This window comes from Hoplias malabaricus, chromosome X1 (genome assembly GCF_029633855.1).
Source record: "Hoplias malabaricus isolate fHopMal1 chromosome X1, fHopMal1.hap1, whole genome shotgun sequence".
Classification (NCBI taxonomy): domain Eukaryota; kingdom Metazoa; phylum Chordata; class Actinopteri; order Characiformes; family Erythrinidae; genus Hoplias; species Hoplias malabaricus.
This window is the reverse complement of record NC_089818.1, coordinates 24,517,656-24,530,803: the sequence shown is the minus strand read 5'-3', so window position 1 is coordinate 24,530,803 and position 13,148 is coordinate 24,517,656. Positions and strand designations below refer to the sequence as shown.

At 43.0% G+C, this 13,148-nt stretch overlaps 1 protein-coding gene and 1 long non-coding RNA gene across 4 annotated transcripts; both read left to right on the top strand.

Annotated features, from left to right (window-relative positions):
* The first annotated feature begins 315 nt into the window (after window positions 1-315).
* On the top strand, window positions 316-1,911 carry LOC136675398 (uncharacterized). 3 transcript variants are annotated; one of them, XR_010796188.1, is made up of 5 exons: window positions 316-442; window positions 584-712; window positions 1,043-1,228; window positions 1,355-1,645; window positions 1,744-1,911. It is a non-coding gene; the product is annotated as an uncharacterized lncRNA (long non-coding RNA). The 3 variants fall into 3 exon arrangements; XR_010796187.1 differs by lacking the exon at window positions 316-442 and having other exon boundaries at window positions 450-712; XR_010796189.1 differs by lacking the exon at window positions 316-442 and having other exon boundaries at window positions 450-712; window positions 1,013-1,228.
* A 2,761-nt stretch (window positions 1,912-4,672) lies between these two features.
* LOC136675570 (5'-AMP-activated protein kinase subunit beta-2-like) lies at window positions 4,673-12,530 on the top strand. The gene is made up of 8 exons (XM_066652189.1): window positions 4,673-5,014; window positions 7,417-7,628; window positions 7,961-8,118; window positions 8,293-8,386; window positions 8,542-8,656; window positions 10,002-10,135; window positions 10,399-10,467; window positions 10,580-12,530. Exons 2-8 carry the CDS (start codon window positions 7,473-7,475, stop codon window positions 10,655-10,657), a joined length of 804 nt encoding a protein of 267 aa, XP_066508286.1. The 5' UTR covers window positions 4,673-5,014; window positions 7,417-7,472; the 3' UTR covers window positions 10,658-12,530.
* The last annotated feature ends 618 nt before the right edge of the window (window positions 12,531-13,148 follow it).

Below are 13,148 nucleotides of genomic sequence, written 5' to 3'. Positions count from 1 at the left end.
AAAGAGAACATTAGTATTACTACCTAAACCCGCCTGGTTCAATTTAAATTGAATCGTCTGGAATTTTGAACAGGCGGAGCCAGGGACTCCTCGCTGTGGGGGCCTTCTTTCGCGCACTTAGCTAATATAGTGTTGTAAAGCAGCTCGTGTCCCAATTTTCTCCCTTAGGCCCTTCGCTTTAGTCTCAATCAATAAAAAAAACTAATCTACACTTTAAGAGTTAATTATTCTCAGTTTTTTCATTCGTCTTAATATTGGTAAAGGCTCGCAGTGGACTCTGGGTAATTCCCAGGATGTGTTGTCAGATACGGATTTACTAGAAAAAAAATAAAATTTGCTTTATTTTGCTTTAGATAAAATTAATAGACTTTCCTCGTTATTCGTTTACACAAAACGTAACCAACGGTTTCATGCTGCGCGCGCATACAGCTCAACGGCTCTGGTCTGGTTTCCATAGCAACTATCATAACAGCGTTGTTTCTTTATTTTCTATATTTATCATTGCGTTTTATATGATATATCCTATCTGAATTTTACAAACACTATATACAACATGTAATGTAACTTAGTTTCATTTTCTCAGGGCTTGTGTGGAAGTATTTGGAGTGGTTTTGGGAGGCTATTCTTAGCCTTCAATTTTATACAAATATAAACAGAGAGAAAAGAAGGGATGATGGCTGAAATCCAAATCAAAAATGACAAAAGTCCTCAGGCAAGTAGTTGTGGTTAGAGTATACTGATTACCAGTCTCACAAGTCAGTGCCTTAGTATTTTGAATGACAACTTTGAAGATATTGGAGCAGAAAACATTAGTTTCAGACTTAGCCTTTTCCTCCCTTAGAATATCACCTTAGTAGAGAACATTCTTGTTGTTTCGGGGACAGCCATTTCTTAATGTTATTCAGAAAATTCAATAACAGAATCAGTACTAATACCTCGATTTCCATATTTTATTTAGTTTTTAGTTTTATTATTTCTCTTCAGTTGAAGTGACGTGAGGTCTTGATTACAGAGATTATTTTATTTTTGGTTTGGGGTCCAGCGTGGCAAGCAGTATACAATGCTGATGGTCAACCTTGAAAGCAGTGAGGATGAGGACGAGGACCTTCAGCCTATTAATGTCTGCCAAAGAGGAGAGGGTCAGGTTTCACCCAGTGAAGTTAAAAAACTGGATAAGAGCTTGTATAAGAAATTAAAGTCTGTGGAGGAGCATATCAAGGGCTTAAACGTAAATGTTTCTAAATGATTATTTATGTATTAATTGTGTCAGACATTAATAATATCTAACTTGAAATGAGCTGCATGTCATTTATTACAGTAATATTCTGTACCATGTTTTTAAACACTGAAACAGTTTTATAGGAGGCGTTCTGGAAGGAGATACTCTGCTAGCAACTTGACATACTCCCTTGGATATAATAGTGCAGCATCCATCAGTCCAAAGCACATGAAAGAGGTTGTACAGAAATCCAGCCTCATCTTCTCTGGACAGACGTGTAAATGTGGCGCTAAGTACACGCTATTAGAGTCCTCATCATCCCCCACCAAGGAGAGAGCACAAGCTGGAGATGTTAAGAAGTTGCATAAAAGAGACTTGTTCCCCAAAAGATTTCCCCTCTTCACCAGGACCCTGAGTGGAATATTAGTTAGTTATTCTCTGGGAATAAGACAAAATATTTTTTTAAACTTCTAACATATTTTACAACAGTGAACACAAATGAGGTCTCTTCTTATTTTTTTCAGTCAATTAGAAGCAACATGAAAGACCAGGCAGAAGAAACAAATGAGACGGCACATTTATCCCTAGTATGAGGAAGAAGGACAACGCTGAGGTCTGTCATATGGAGGAACACAATTTAATTTGTTTAATTGTGAAATAAAAAAAAGTGTTAACAATTTACAATAAACAGCATCAATAAAACTTAAATTGTCTGCTTGTGTTTCAGCATATTATCTATGTTTTCTGTCATATACCACGCCTGAACAACACTGAAGTGTTCCTTTAAGTCATTGATTTGTTAATTTGTTACTCACAGAGTTAAGTTTAAATAATTTTCATATGTATATGATGCATTAAGACATTTCATATGCTATCAAATATGACTAGAAAAAAAAAAAATCAGTCGTTGTCTGTAAGCGCTTATGCAATTAAAGAATTGTGGTGGGTCCGGAGCTTACCCGGAATCACTGGACACAAGGCAGAATCACCACCTGGAGGGGGTACCAGTCCTTCACAGGGTGACACACACACACTTAACGGGCCAATCCACCTACCACCTACAAATTTTGGACCGTAGGAGGAAATCGGAGGAAATCTATGCAGACACAGGGAGAAAACATCACACTCCTCACAGACAGTCACCCGGTGGAAACCCACGCAGACACAGGGAGAACACACCACACTCCTCACAGACAGTCACCCGTAGGAAACCCACGCAGACACAGAGAGAACACACCACACTCCTCACAGACAGTCACCCGGAGGAAACCCATGCAGACACAGAGAGAACACACCACACTCCTCACAGACAGTCACCCGGAGGAAACCTACGCAGACACAGAGAGAACACGCCACACTCCTCACAGACAGTCACCCGGAGGAAACCCACGCAGACACAGAGAGAACACAACACACTCCTCACAGACAGTCACCCGGAGGAAACCCACGCAGACACAGGGAGAACACACCACACTCCTCACAGACAGTCACCGGGAGGAAACCCACGCAGACACAGAGAGAACACACCGCATTCCTCACAGACAGTCACCTGGAGTAAACCCACGCAGACACAGGGAGAACACACCGCATTCCTCACAGACAGTCACCCGGAGGAAACCCACGCAGACACAGAGAGAACACACCACACTCCTCACAGACAGTCACCTGGAGGAAACCCACGCAGACACAGGGAGAACACACCACACTCCTCACAGACAGTCACCCGGAGGAAACCCACGCAGACACAGAGAGAACACACCACACTCCTCACAGACAGTCACCCGGAGGAAACCCACGCAGACACAGAGAGAACACACCGCATTCCTCACAGACAGTCACCTAGAGGAAACCCACGCAGACACAGGAAGAACACACCGCATTCCTCACAGACAGTCACCCGGAGGAAACCCACGCAGACACAGAGAGAACACACCACACTCCTCACAGACAGTCACCTGGAGGAAACCCACACAGACACAGGGAGAACACACCACACTCCTCACAGACAGTCACCCGGAGGAAACCCACGCAGACACAGAGAGAACACACCACACTCCTCACAGACAGTCACCCAGAGGAAACCCACGCAGACACAGAGAGAACACACCACACTCCTCACAGACAGTCACCCGGAGGAAACCTACGCAGACACAGAGAGAACACACCGCATTCCTCACAGACAGTCACCTGGAGGAAACCCACGCAGACACAGGGAGAACACACCGCATTCCTCACAGACAGTCACCCGGAGGAAACCCACGCAGACACAGAGAGAACACACCACACTCCTCACAGACAGTCACCCAGAGGAAACCCACGCAGACACAGAGAGAACACACCACACTCCTCACAGACAGTCACCCGGAGGAAACCTACGCAGACACAGAGAGAACACACCGCATTCCTCACAGACAGTCACCTGGAGGAAACCCACGCAGACACAGAGAGAACACACCACACTCCTCACAGACAGTCACCCGGAGGAAACCTACGCAGACACAGAGAGAACACACCGCATTCCTCACAGACAGTCACCTGGAGGAAACCCACGCAGACACAGGGAGAACACACCGCATTCCTCACAGACAGTCACCCGGAGGAAACCCACGCAGACACAGAGAGAACACACCACACTCCTCACAGACAGTCACCCGGAGGAAACCTACGCAGACACAGAGAGAACACACCGCACTCCTCACAGACAGTCACCTGGAGGAAACCCACGCAGACACAGAGAGAACACACCACACTCCTCACAGACAGTCACCCGGAGGAAACCCATGCAGACACAGAGAGAACACACCACACTCCTCACAGACAGTCACCCGGAGGAAACCTACGCAGACACAGAGAGAACACACCGCATTCCTCACAGACAGTCACCTGGAGGAAACCCACGCAGACATAGAGAGAACACACCACACTCCTCACAGACAGTCACCCGGAGGAAACCTACGCAGACACAGAGAGAACACACCGCATTCCTCACAGACAGTCACCTGGAGGAAACCCACGCAGACACAGAGAGAACACACCACACTCCTCACAGACAGTCACCCGGAGGAAACCTACGCAGACACAGAGAGAACACACCGCATTCCTCACAGACAGTCACCTGGAGGAAACCCACGCAGACATAGAGAGAACACACCACACTCCTCACAGACAGTCACTCGAAGCGAGACTTGAACTCACAACCTCCAAGTCCCTGGAGCTGTGTGACCTGTTGCACCAATTTAACTTATTAATGCATTTCCTTCTTATTATTTTCTACATTTTCTCATGTTGTCTCCATATTTATTCATAATTTATAAGCTTCAGCTACCTCAAAGTCACAGACTGTAATCCACCCATTGCTCTGCATACATTTAGCCATTTTTTCACTCAGTTCTTCAATGGTCAGGACCTGCTCAAGGTCACTTACAAAGCAGGTAGGCCTATTTAGGTGGGGTCATTCTCAGCGCTGCAGTGTGTGTGAGTTTATCAGACTGAAGTTTTTAAACAGAGTGTCCACAGTCTCATTTTACACACCATTAGACACACCTGCCTTGTTGGGCCACGTTACAGATGCAAAGATGACGTTGACTTTTCCTGGCCACTGAAGAACACATTTCCACAAAAATACTTTTCAACCACATGTGGAAAATGTGAAAAATCGGTGGATCCCTCCTTTAAGCACAAAACGCGTTTGTAATAGTTGGTATTTTGGCTGTGTGGCGTGCCGTAGACGTTCATTGAAGTATGTTGAAGTTGGATTAAAAATCTGCGCGGAAAACACGGTTAAACCCGTCACTGGTGAGGTTCCTTTATTTGTTCATGATTTCTGAAAGGTGTGGGTTAAACACGGCGGTCATACGACATTTCACTGGATGTTAATCGGCTTTATATTGACGCTGCAGCCGAGTTAACGTCAGCCCCGGTCATACTTTAGCTGTCTAACTTCTGCCTAAAATAACGGAGCAGCTGGTGAGGACCGAGCGAGTACAAATCCCGCTTCTTACAACAGAAGTTATATTTCTCTAATGTGAAGTATGTACCGTGTTTATTTGGCGGAAGCAGGCTAACGCACGACAGTTAGAGGGCTTCGTTATTATTGGTGTAAACAAACGTTGGCTCTGTCGGTTTGGTTGAACCTGTGTCGCACTTTTAGACTCTTGTTGATAACAGCCGGTCGCTTTATAAACCCCCAAATAACGTCGAATACAGTGAGGGATCAAGTGCGGTTGAGCAACATTAAGATGCCTCAGAATTACAACATGTATCCGCTTGTATTTTGTCTTAGCGCCGTACAGCCCAAGGGCGTGTCTCAAATGGCTCCCTGCTCCCTACATGGGGCACTATGTCAGCTACGAAATATTGGCGTCCAGACCCAAATACAGCGTTAAATGTTAGACAGTGAGTAGGGCAGCTTCCTGTTTGTTTTATATTGACTATGTCATGTATCATTTATAGTCAGGGACTATTAATTTAAGACCTTAGTAATGCACTACATAGGGAGTATGGAGCCATTTGAGATTCACCTCCTTGTTTCCAAGCTGTTCACACTGAGCTCAGATGAAGGAGATGTTGTTGGGCATTCTGAAGGAGCCTAGCTTCTTCCTCTTCCTCAACATAATAATTAGAAACTCTTATTGTCAGTAACAGCAGTAACTCTGCCCTCTGAAAAGCTAGAAACCATGAGATTTGTTGTTAGGGAATAATTCTGCAGGACGGTATGACAGTAGTGTCTTTGAATGTCTTCATGAGTGAATCAACACTTCTATTGAATCTGTAATGTTTCCCAATGCATTTAAAACTGCTGTGTTGTTGAAACCACTGCTAAGGAAATCACGCCTGTTATACTCAGCCGTTAAATGTCTGTATCAGAGTAACCCTTCATGAGCAAGATACTAGAAAAACAGAAATACTGATAAGCTTGTTAAATGAAAATGGTATTTTGGAGAAGCTCCAGTTGGGTTTTAAGGGTTACCACAGTACAGAGTCTGCTTTAACTAAAATAGTCTGATGTTCAGTCCTGTGCTGCTGCAAACAAGGTCTCAGTTCTCATGAATTATTTACTAGTTAAGAGTCGATTTAAGATTCCTTCTGCTTGGACGTAACGCTCTACATGATTTAGCAACTCCTTACATCACTGAATCTCTGTCGCTTTATGTCCCTTCAAAAGCTCTCAGGTCCCCTACATCACGCCTCCTAAATATTCCAAAACCCCCTCAAAATAAAACTAGGGAAGCAGCCTTCATCATACGCTCCTAAACTCTGGAACATTTTACTATAAAATATTTAGCAAGTGACTTAAAACATTCCTCTGAAATCAAGCTTATAATCATTCATTCATTTATTGTCTGTAACTCTTATCCAGTTCAGGGTGGCAGTGGGTCCAGAGTCTACCCAGAATCACTGAGCGCAATTCAGGAACACACCCTGGAGGGGGTGCCAGGCCTTCACAGGGCGACTCACACATTCACTCATACACTCATACCTACGGACACTTTTGAGTCTCCAATCCACCTACCATCGTGTGTTTTTGGACCATGGGAGGAAACCGGAGCACCCGGAGGAAACCCACGTAGACACAAGGAGAACACACCACACTCCTCACAGACAGTCACCCGGAGGAAACCCACGCAGACACAAGGAGAACACACCACACTCCTCACAGACGGTCACCCGGAGGAAACCCACGCAGACACAGAGAGAACACACCACGCTCCTCACAGACAGTCACCCGGAGGAAACCCACACAGACACAGAGAGAACACACCACACTCCTCACAGACAGTCACCCGGAGGAAACCCACACAGACACAGAGAGAACACACCACACTCCTCACAGACAGTCACCCGGAGGAAACCCACGTGGACACGCATCTTTTTATTATATCTAAAATATTAGTTTGTTTTTTGTTGTATTAGGTCTTGTGTACTGTAAAGCACTTGGAGTTGAATCCTTGATGTGTAAAAGCTGCTATATAAATACAGCTTTATTTTATGTTGTTTTTCTCATTATTATTGTTATAATTTGAATGCTGTGGTATGGTCAGTGGAACTGGGAGAATATACAGTGAGTGTAGAAGTAAGGAGGTGGTCATAATGTTATGAATGGTCAGTGTATATTGCTTCATATCTCACTCTTCTGCTTTACGTAAATACATATATAATTATGCTTCTGCTTGCTGTTCTACTTTTGTGTTCTGCAGACACTTGATCCTGAATTGGAATTGTGCAGGAGCAGGTTTTTCTGTGTTGGTGAACTATGGGTAACACCAGTGACAGAGTATCTGGTGAGCGCCATGGGGCAAAGAGCCATCGGTCAGACAGTGGTGGCAGCCACAAAGACCATGAACCGAGCAAGATGGTAGACAGCACAGATGACCCTAATATCTTCAACACTCATGGACCTGATATCAAGGTATGGACAGTGATGTGGCACAGCCCTGTACTGTTCTGTAGTAGAGCAGATGCTAACTGGATGTACACATTGATCCAGATTGGAGAGATGTCTAAGAAAACCCAAACATAAAACCAGTAAGGCCTTGTTCAGACACACAGCTCAATTGTTTTGAGCTACAGATAGGTCATACAAATAGCATTTGTGTGGATACCTGCCCCAAAGTCTCTCACTGACGTTCACACATTGCTCAACACAAGGTACCCTCTAGTAAGGACTAGTGGTGTTTGAAAGTAATGTAAGCTGAACACTGGAGCATCGTGTGCACGAGTCAAGCTGTGATTTTCCCCCAGGGGCATGGTGAGAAGGATTTTCCTCCAGATTTAGACGACTTGGTAAAAGCCAGCCCACAGGCACGTCCCACGGTTATACGATGGGGTGGAGGGGGAAAAGAAGTCTACATTGCAGGCTCTTTCAACAACTGGAGCACCAAGATACCACTCAATAAAAGGTAGTTGCTCTAAATACGCAGACATCCCCGAGTCATTTAAAGGTGCGGTGGCGTATTCCTGTAGACTGTTAAACGTTAAACCATAATGTGTTACTGTTTCAAAGCTGTGAATTCAAAACAACAACATACTAATGAGTCAATGTGTTTCTGATGTTTGTTTTCTTTTTACACAAGCCATAATGACTTTGTGGCAATCTTGGACTTGCCTGAGGGAGAGCATCAGTACAAGTTCTTTGTTGATGGGCAGTGGGTTCATGACCCTTCTGAGGTAAATGACACTCTTACATTCATACGAAGCTCTATATTGATCTCTTGAAATATAGTTTTTCTTCATAAAAGTTCTACAAATCTGAGAAAAAGTGGACGTGTAGAATTTATTTGTGGAAAATAAGTTTAAAAACAAATTTGTTTTTGGATCTGCAGCAAGTAGTGACGAGTCAGATGGGCACCATCAATAACCTGATCCAGGTGAAGAAATCTGACTTTGAGGTGTTTGATGCGCTGCAGGTGGACTCACTCGAGTGCTCTGATACTTCAGGTGAGAAAGTTAATTTCACTGTTACTTACAACCGATCGTGAGAGGTTTTTGAGGAAGTAGGAACACCCTTAAAGGCTAAGCACCAGCGATATGAAAGTGTCAAACAAATAAATACAGTGGAATTTGAGTTCCTAACTTGTGTTTATTGATTTTATTTCTTACTAATTCAAGGAATAAGGTTTAAAAGACCATTGGTGTCCCCCCCCCCCCAGCGGTGTTGGGAAACTCTACTAGGCGTCTTGCCTGTGACGTAGACGGTGGACAACAACTCTAGAAGCTGCACTTAATTTAATGCAAAATGAGGAAAAGGTGTGTTGTTTTTGGCTGCAATCATTCAATGTACAGTGGGACATCTGTGAACAAATGGCCCAAAGATCCCAAAATATCCAGAAAATGGACTAAATCTGTCCACTTTAAACGGGCACTTTGGAAAGGACCATCCGCTCACTCCGTTATCTGTAGCTCATTTCACTGGCGCTTTTCCAACAATATGGGCATGTAAGGACACCAACGAAAGGTGTTCAAGAGCCTCTGTAACATGGAGGTAAACAGGGTAAGGACACTCACTTCGCCTGTTTTAGTTGGTGTTAGTTAACGTTAGCTTGACTCGCTAAACTCGGTGGCTCAGATTATACTCGGCTACGTAGCTGCATTACGGAGGTTTATAGTGTCGGATGAATTCGAGTTCGACTTCGATCACATTTACAAGAATAACGGTACCTCTACATTTGAGTTTAGCTTATTGCTAGGCTATTGTCATGAATAATGTTGGTTATTTAGCTAGATACTGTCATAACAGTCAGTCATAACGGTGTTTTACCGCGGCGTTGTTCAGCTGTTGTCCACCAGTGACGTCACGGTCGCGTTCGAGAATTTCCGTAGAGAGCTCGGGTTTTTCCGTCAATTTAATAAAAGTGTCAGTTTTAAAGCACATTAAGCTGCTATTTTCATTTTAATTCATACTTATATCTGTCAGTAACTACAATAATGTGGAATATTCATGGAGGTCCATTAAGTGGTGCTTAGCCTTTAAACACTGTTTAATCCGTCAATGACGCATTGATTTCCTCACAGATACAGTTGTGTGAACATATTGCGTCACGTTGTTAATATAATTTGAGTGGGAACTAATTCTTTACACTAAGCACAAAAGCATAAAGAAGAAGTGCTATTTGCTGCTATTTGTTGTGACCTTCATTATTTTGGTTCACTCAGTTTCACAATGAAATGGCCGTCGTGTTTTGACAAGCTTAGAGACTCAAGGCAAATGGAACTGAATGTTTAGTGTCAGTTACTTCCTTTTGCAACAAAGCCAAGTTCTGACGTGATGTAACTTCCTGTTTAGATCTGTCCAGCTCTCCGCCCGGTCCTTACGGACAGGAAGTGTACGTGTTCCGACCTGAAGAACGTTTCAAAGCTCCGCCCATCCTCCCGCCTCACCTCCTCCAAGTCATCCTCAACAAAGATACAAACATATCAGTGAGTCTCTCTTTCGTAAGAAGACACTGTAGTTCCCTCTGACACAAGGCAGTGCTACTTCATATTGAATTGATCATGAAACTCAGGTGATGGTTAGAAGTATTCAAATGAGCGGACAGTGGCTCTAAATGATTATGTTGTGTCTATATCCTATGTATTCTCTAATGTTGCTTGTAATCAGAACCTCCACTGCTTACTGAATTATTGTGGCACCATGTGGGTTACACATCTACTGAATGTGGCAATCCTTCATCTGTCTCCAGTGTGATCCAGCTCTTCTGCCTGAGCCCAACCATGTGATGCTCAACCATCTATACGCTCTCTCAATAAAGGTATAGAACATGGTTCAAAAACCCCTCACCCTTCAGTTTAAATCACTTCCAGTATCAAGAAAATGTCTAACATCTCACTAACACTGCTGTCTTTTTCATTCCTCGTTTCTAGGATGGTGTAATGGTCCTCAGTGCCACACACAGATATAAGAAAAAGTATGTTACCTCTCTGCTCTACAAGCCCATATAAGCTGGATGGCTAGGGGTACTGGTCGGCACTGTACTGTAATCTCTCTCTATACTGCTCCACCTAGACCCGACTACTCAACACACCCAGTTTACAGTGGTTCTGACCACTGCTGATGCTCACACACTAGAGAGGAGGGTGTGTGCATGTGTGTGTGTGCTGTCTCTATTGGCTTCTACATGACAAGGGTTCCTGAACTGTACTTAACCGCTCGAGTGCAGCATTAGCGACTGCAATCATTTTTTTAAAAATTCCGTATGAGATTCTGTACAGAGCTTTACAGAGGATGTGAAAATGGGTTATTTTTGAAGAAGACTGATAAAAAGTTGCATGTTTTGATTTCCATCCACACATTAATCATAATATTAACCAAGTTTGTGACTTTGAATGTCATTTTATTTTATTATTTTATTATATTTTGGCTTTTTACCGTTTGCGTTTGTGTCTTATTTATTTATTTAAAAGAGATTGTTGCGTAAATGAGCGACTGCAGGTTTCCAAAACAAGGGCTTACTGTAGGTCAAAACAACTCAGATAAAGGGGTTTGGAAGCCAATTCTAAGCTGTTGAGTTGAAACATGGATGAAAAGAAGAGCTTGAAGACTTGGAATGTGAGTTAATCAGGGATTCTCTCAAAGCAAGGAGCTGCAGTCAGTGAAGCAATACTAAAGGAACAGTTTGCCAAAAAATCAAAAGGTACACATCCGTACGTTTCCGCTTTCTCTACTCAGTTGAGCCATGTTTGGTGTCTAAAGTTTGCTGCTTTAGCATTGCACTGGAGCTAATGTAGCAAATATATGTAACAAATAACAGAAGATTGTATTCTATGTCACAACTAGCATTGTGGGTCCTTCACGTGTGTGTCGTCTCAAACAGACTTCCTGTGTATTTCTGAAACTGCATGACAGTGTTGTAAAGACCCCTGAAAACAGTGTTGGTGGCCAACTTTAAATTTGAGGTCAATGGAAAAAGGTGCCATTTTGACTTTTTGGCAAAAGTCCTTAGATGGATTTTGTTGTTGTTGTTTGGATTAGTTTTTTCTTTGTAGACCGAGGTGTAAAGTCAAGTGAGGAAGTGCAGTTTGGTGGTAACTGAAATAATGGAGGACGGCTGGCTGCACTACGGTGGGCACTGCATGCTGCTGCCTTTCACTGCGATTGCGTTAGCACTTTAACCATGTTTTCACTGTGAGGTTCAGACAGAGAGATTAGCGTTTTTATTTTCTCCTTTTTTCCCGTTGAGTTGGATATAGTTTATTGTCCCTTATGAAAGATGTCTCCCGGACACAGCTATGCAGTGGACAAACCTCGTACTGTAGTCTCTGGTTGGACGACGACTTCACTCTCTTCGGTGTGATAGCACAGTTCTGACTATGAAATATTTGTGTGTGTTGTATGTAAAATGCAAATGTGCTGATGGTGTCATTTGCTGTGTTTCTGTTTTCCAGAATGCTGGTTTACTAGTGTAGTAATAATCATGATGCTGGTTTTTTAATGGAGGCTACAACATCTTTAGTATAAAAGGTGGTTAAACGGCAGTGGGTGACAATGTCAGATTTCGTTGTGCAGAGATTTTATCACAAGGTGTTGAGATTGTTGTGGTTTTACGCCGATATTCGATGGCACTGTGTGATGCTTGTGACTGCGTGCGCTTTGCTTGGGTGAATTTATTCACTCCCAGGATGTAATAGAAAGTGGAATTCTTTATGGACAGTGTATCCCAGATTAAGAACATTGCTTAAGTATCATGATCAGGAACAAAAAAAAAAGTCCATAAACTTGAATTTATGCTGAAAGCTTTGTTGTGTTTATTATTTAAGCAATGTATCTTATGTTACGCCATGCATTTCGAGGTATTGTACTTTTGTTTGCAATAAAAAGGGATACTGATGTCCTCTGTTTGTGTCTTATTTCTGTGAATGAATCCAGTTCATGGTGAGCTCTGTAAACCTGCGGGTTCATGGATTTGTGAGCTACCTAAAGATGGATAAGTCTCAAGAGGAATTATTGTGAGTGGATAGCGTTCTACGCTAACAACAGTTTACAACGTTAAATACCACCGCTAACACTTCACCAGATCTGTAAAAGAATGTATTTTTTAAGAATGTTGTGGCCAAGTTTTGTTAAAAGTTAGTGTAAAAATATTAACGTGTTAATATTTACAGCACTGTTCATATCTCAATGTAAACGGCCTCCATCACGTTCACAGATGGAATTCTTGCTAGCTATTAGCTTCGTAGCCGCTAATACAGGGAAATCTTAGTACAGTATTACCCCTTTAACCCAGTGTAGCAGTCTACCACAGTATTAGCCCCTTTAACCCAGTGTAGCAGTCTACCACAGTATTAACCCCTTTAACCCAGTGTAGCAGTCTACCACATTATTAACCCCTTTAACTCAGTGTAGCAGTCTACCACAGTATTAACCCCTTTAACTCAGTGTAGCAGTCTACCACAGTATTAGCCCCTTTAACTCAGTGTAGCAGTCTACCACAGT

What these genes read in the sequence shown, in the direction of transcription:
- LOC136675570 (XM_066652189.1), top strand. Translation starts at nt 7,473, where the DNA reads ATGGGTAACACCAGTGACAGAGTATCTGGTGAGCGCCATGGGGCAAAG. An exon ending in CGAGTGCTCTGATACTTCAG is followed by an intron (nt 8,657 to 10,001) that starts GTGAGAAAGTTA and finishes CTTCCTGTTTAG; the next exon opens with ATCTGTCCAGCTCTCCGCCC. An exon ending in ACAAAGATACAAACATATCA is followed by an intron (nt 10,136 to 10,398) that starts GTGAGTCTCTCT and finishes ATCTGTCTCCAG; the next exon opens with TGTGATCCAGCTCTTCTGCC.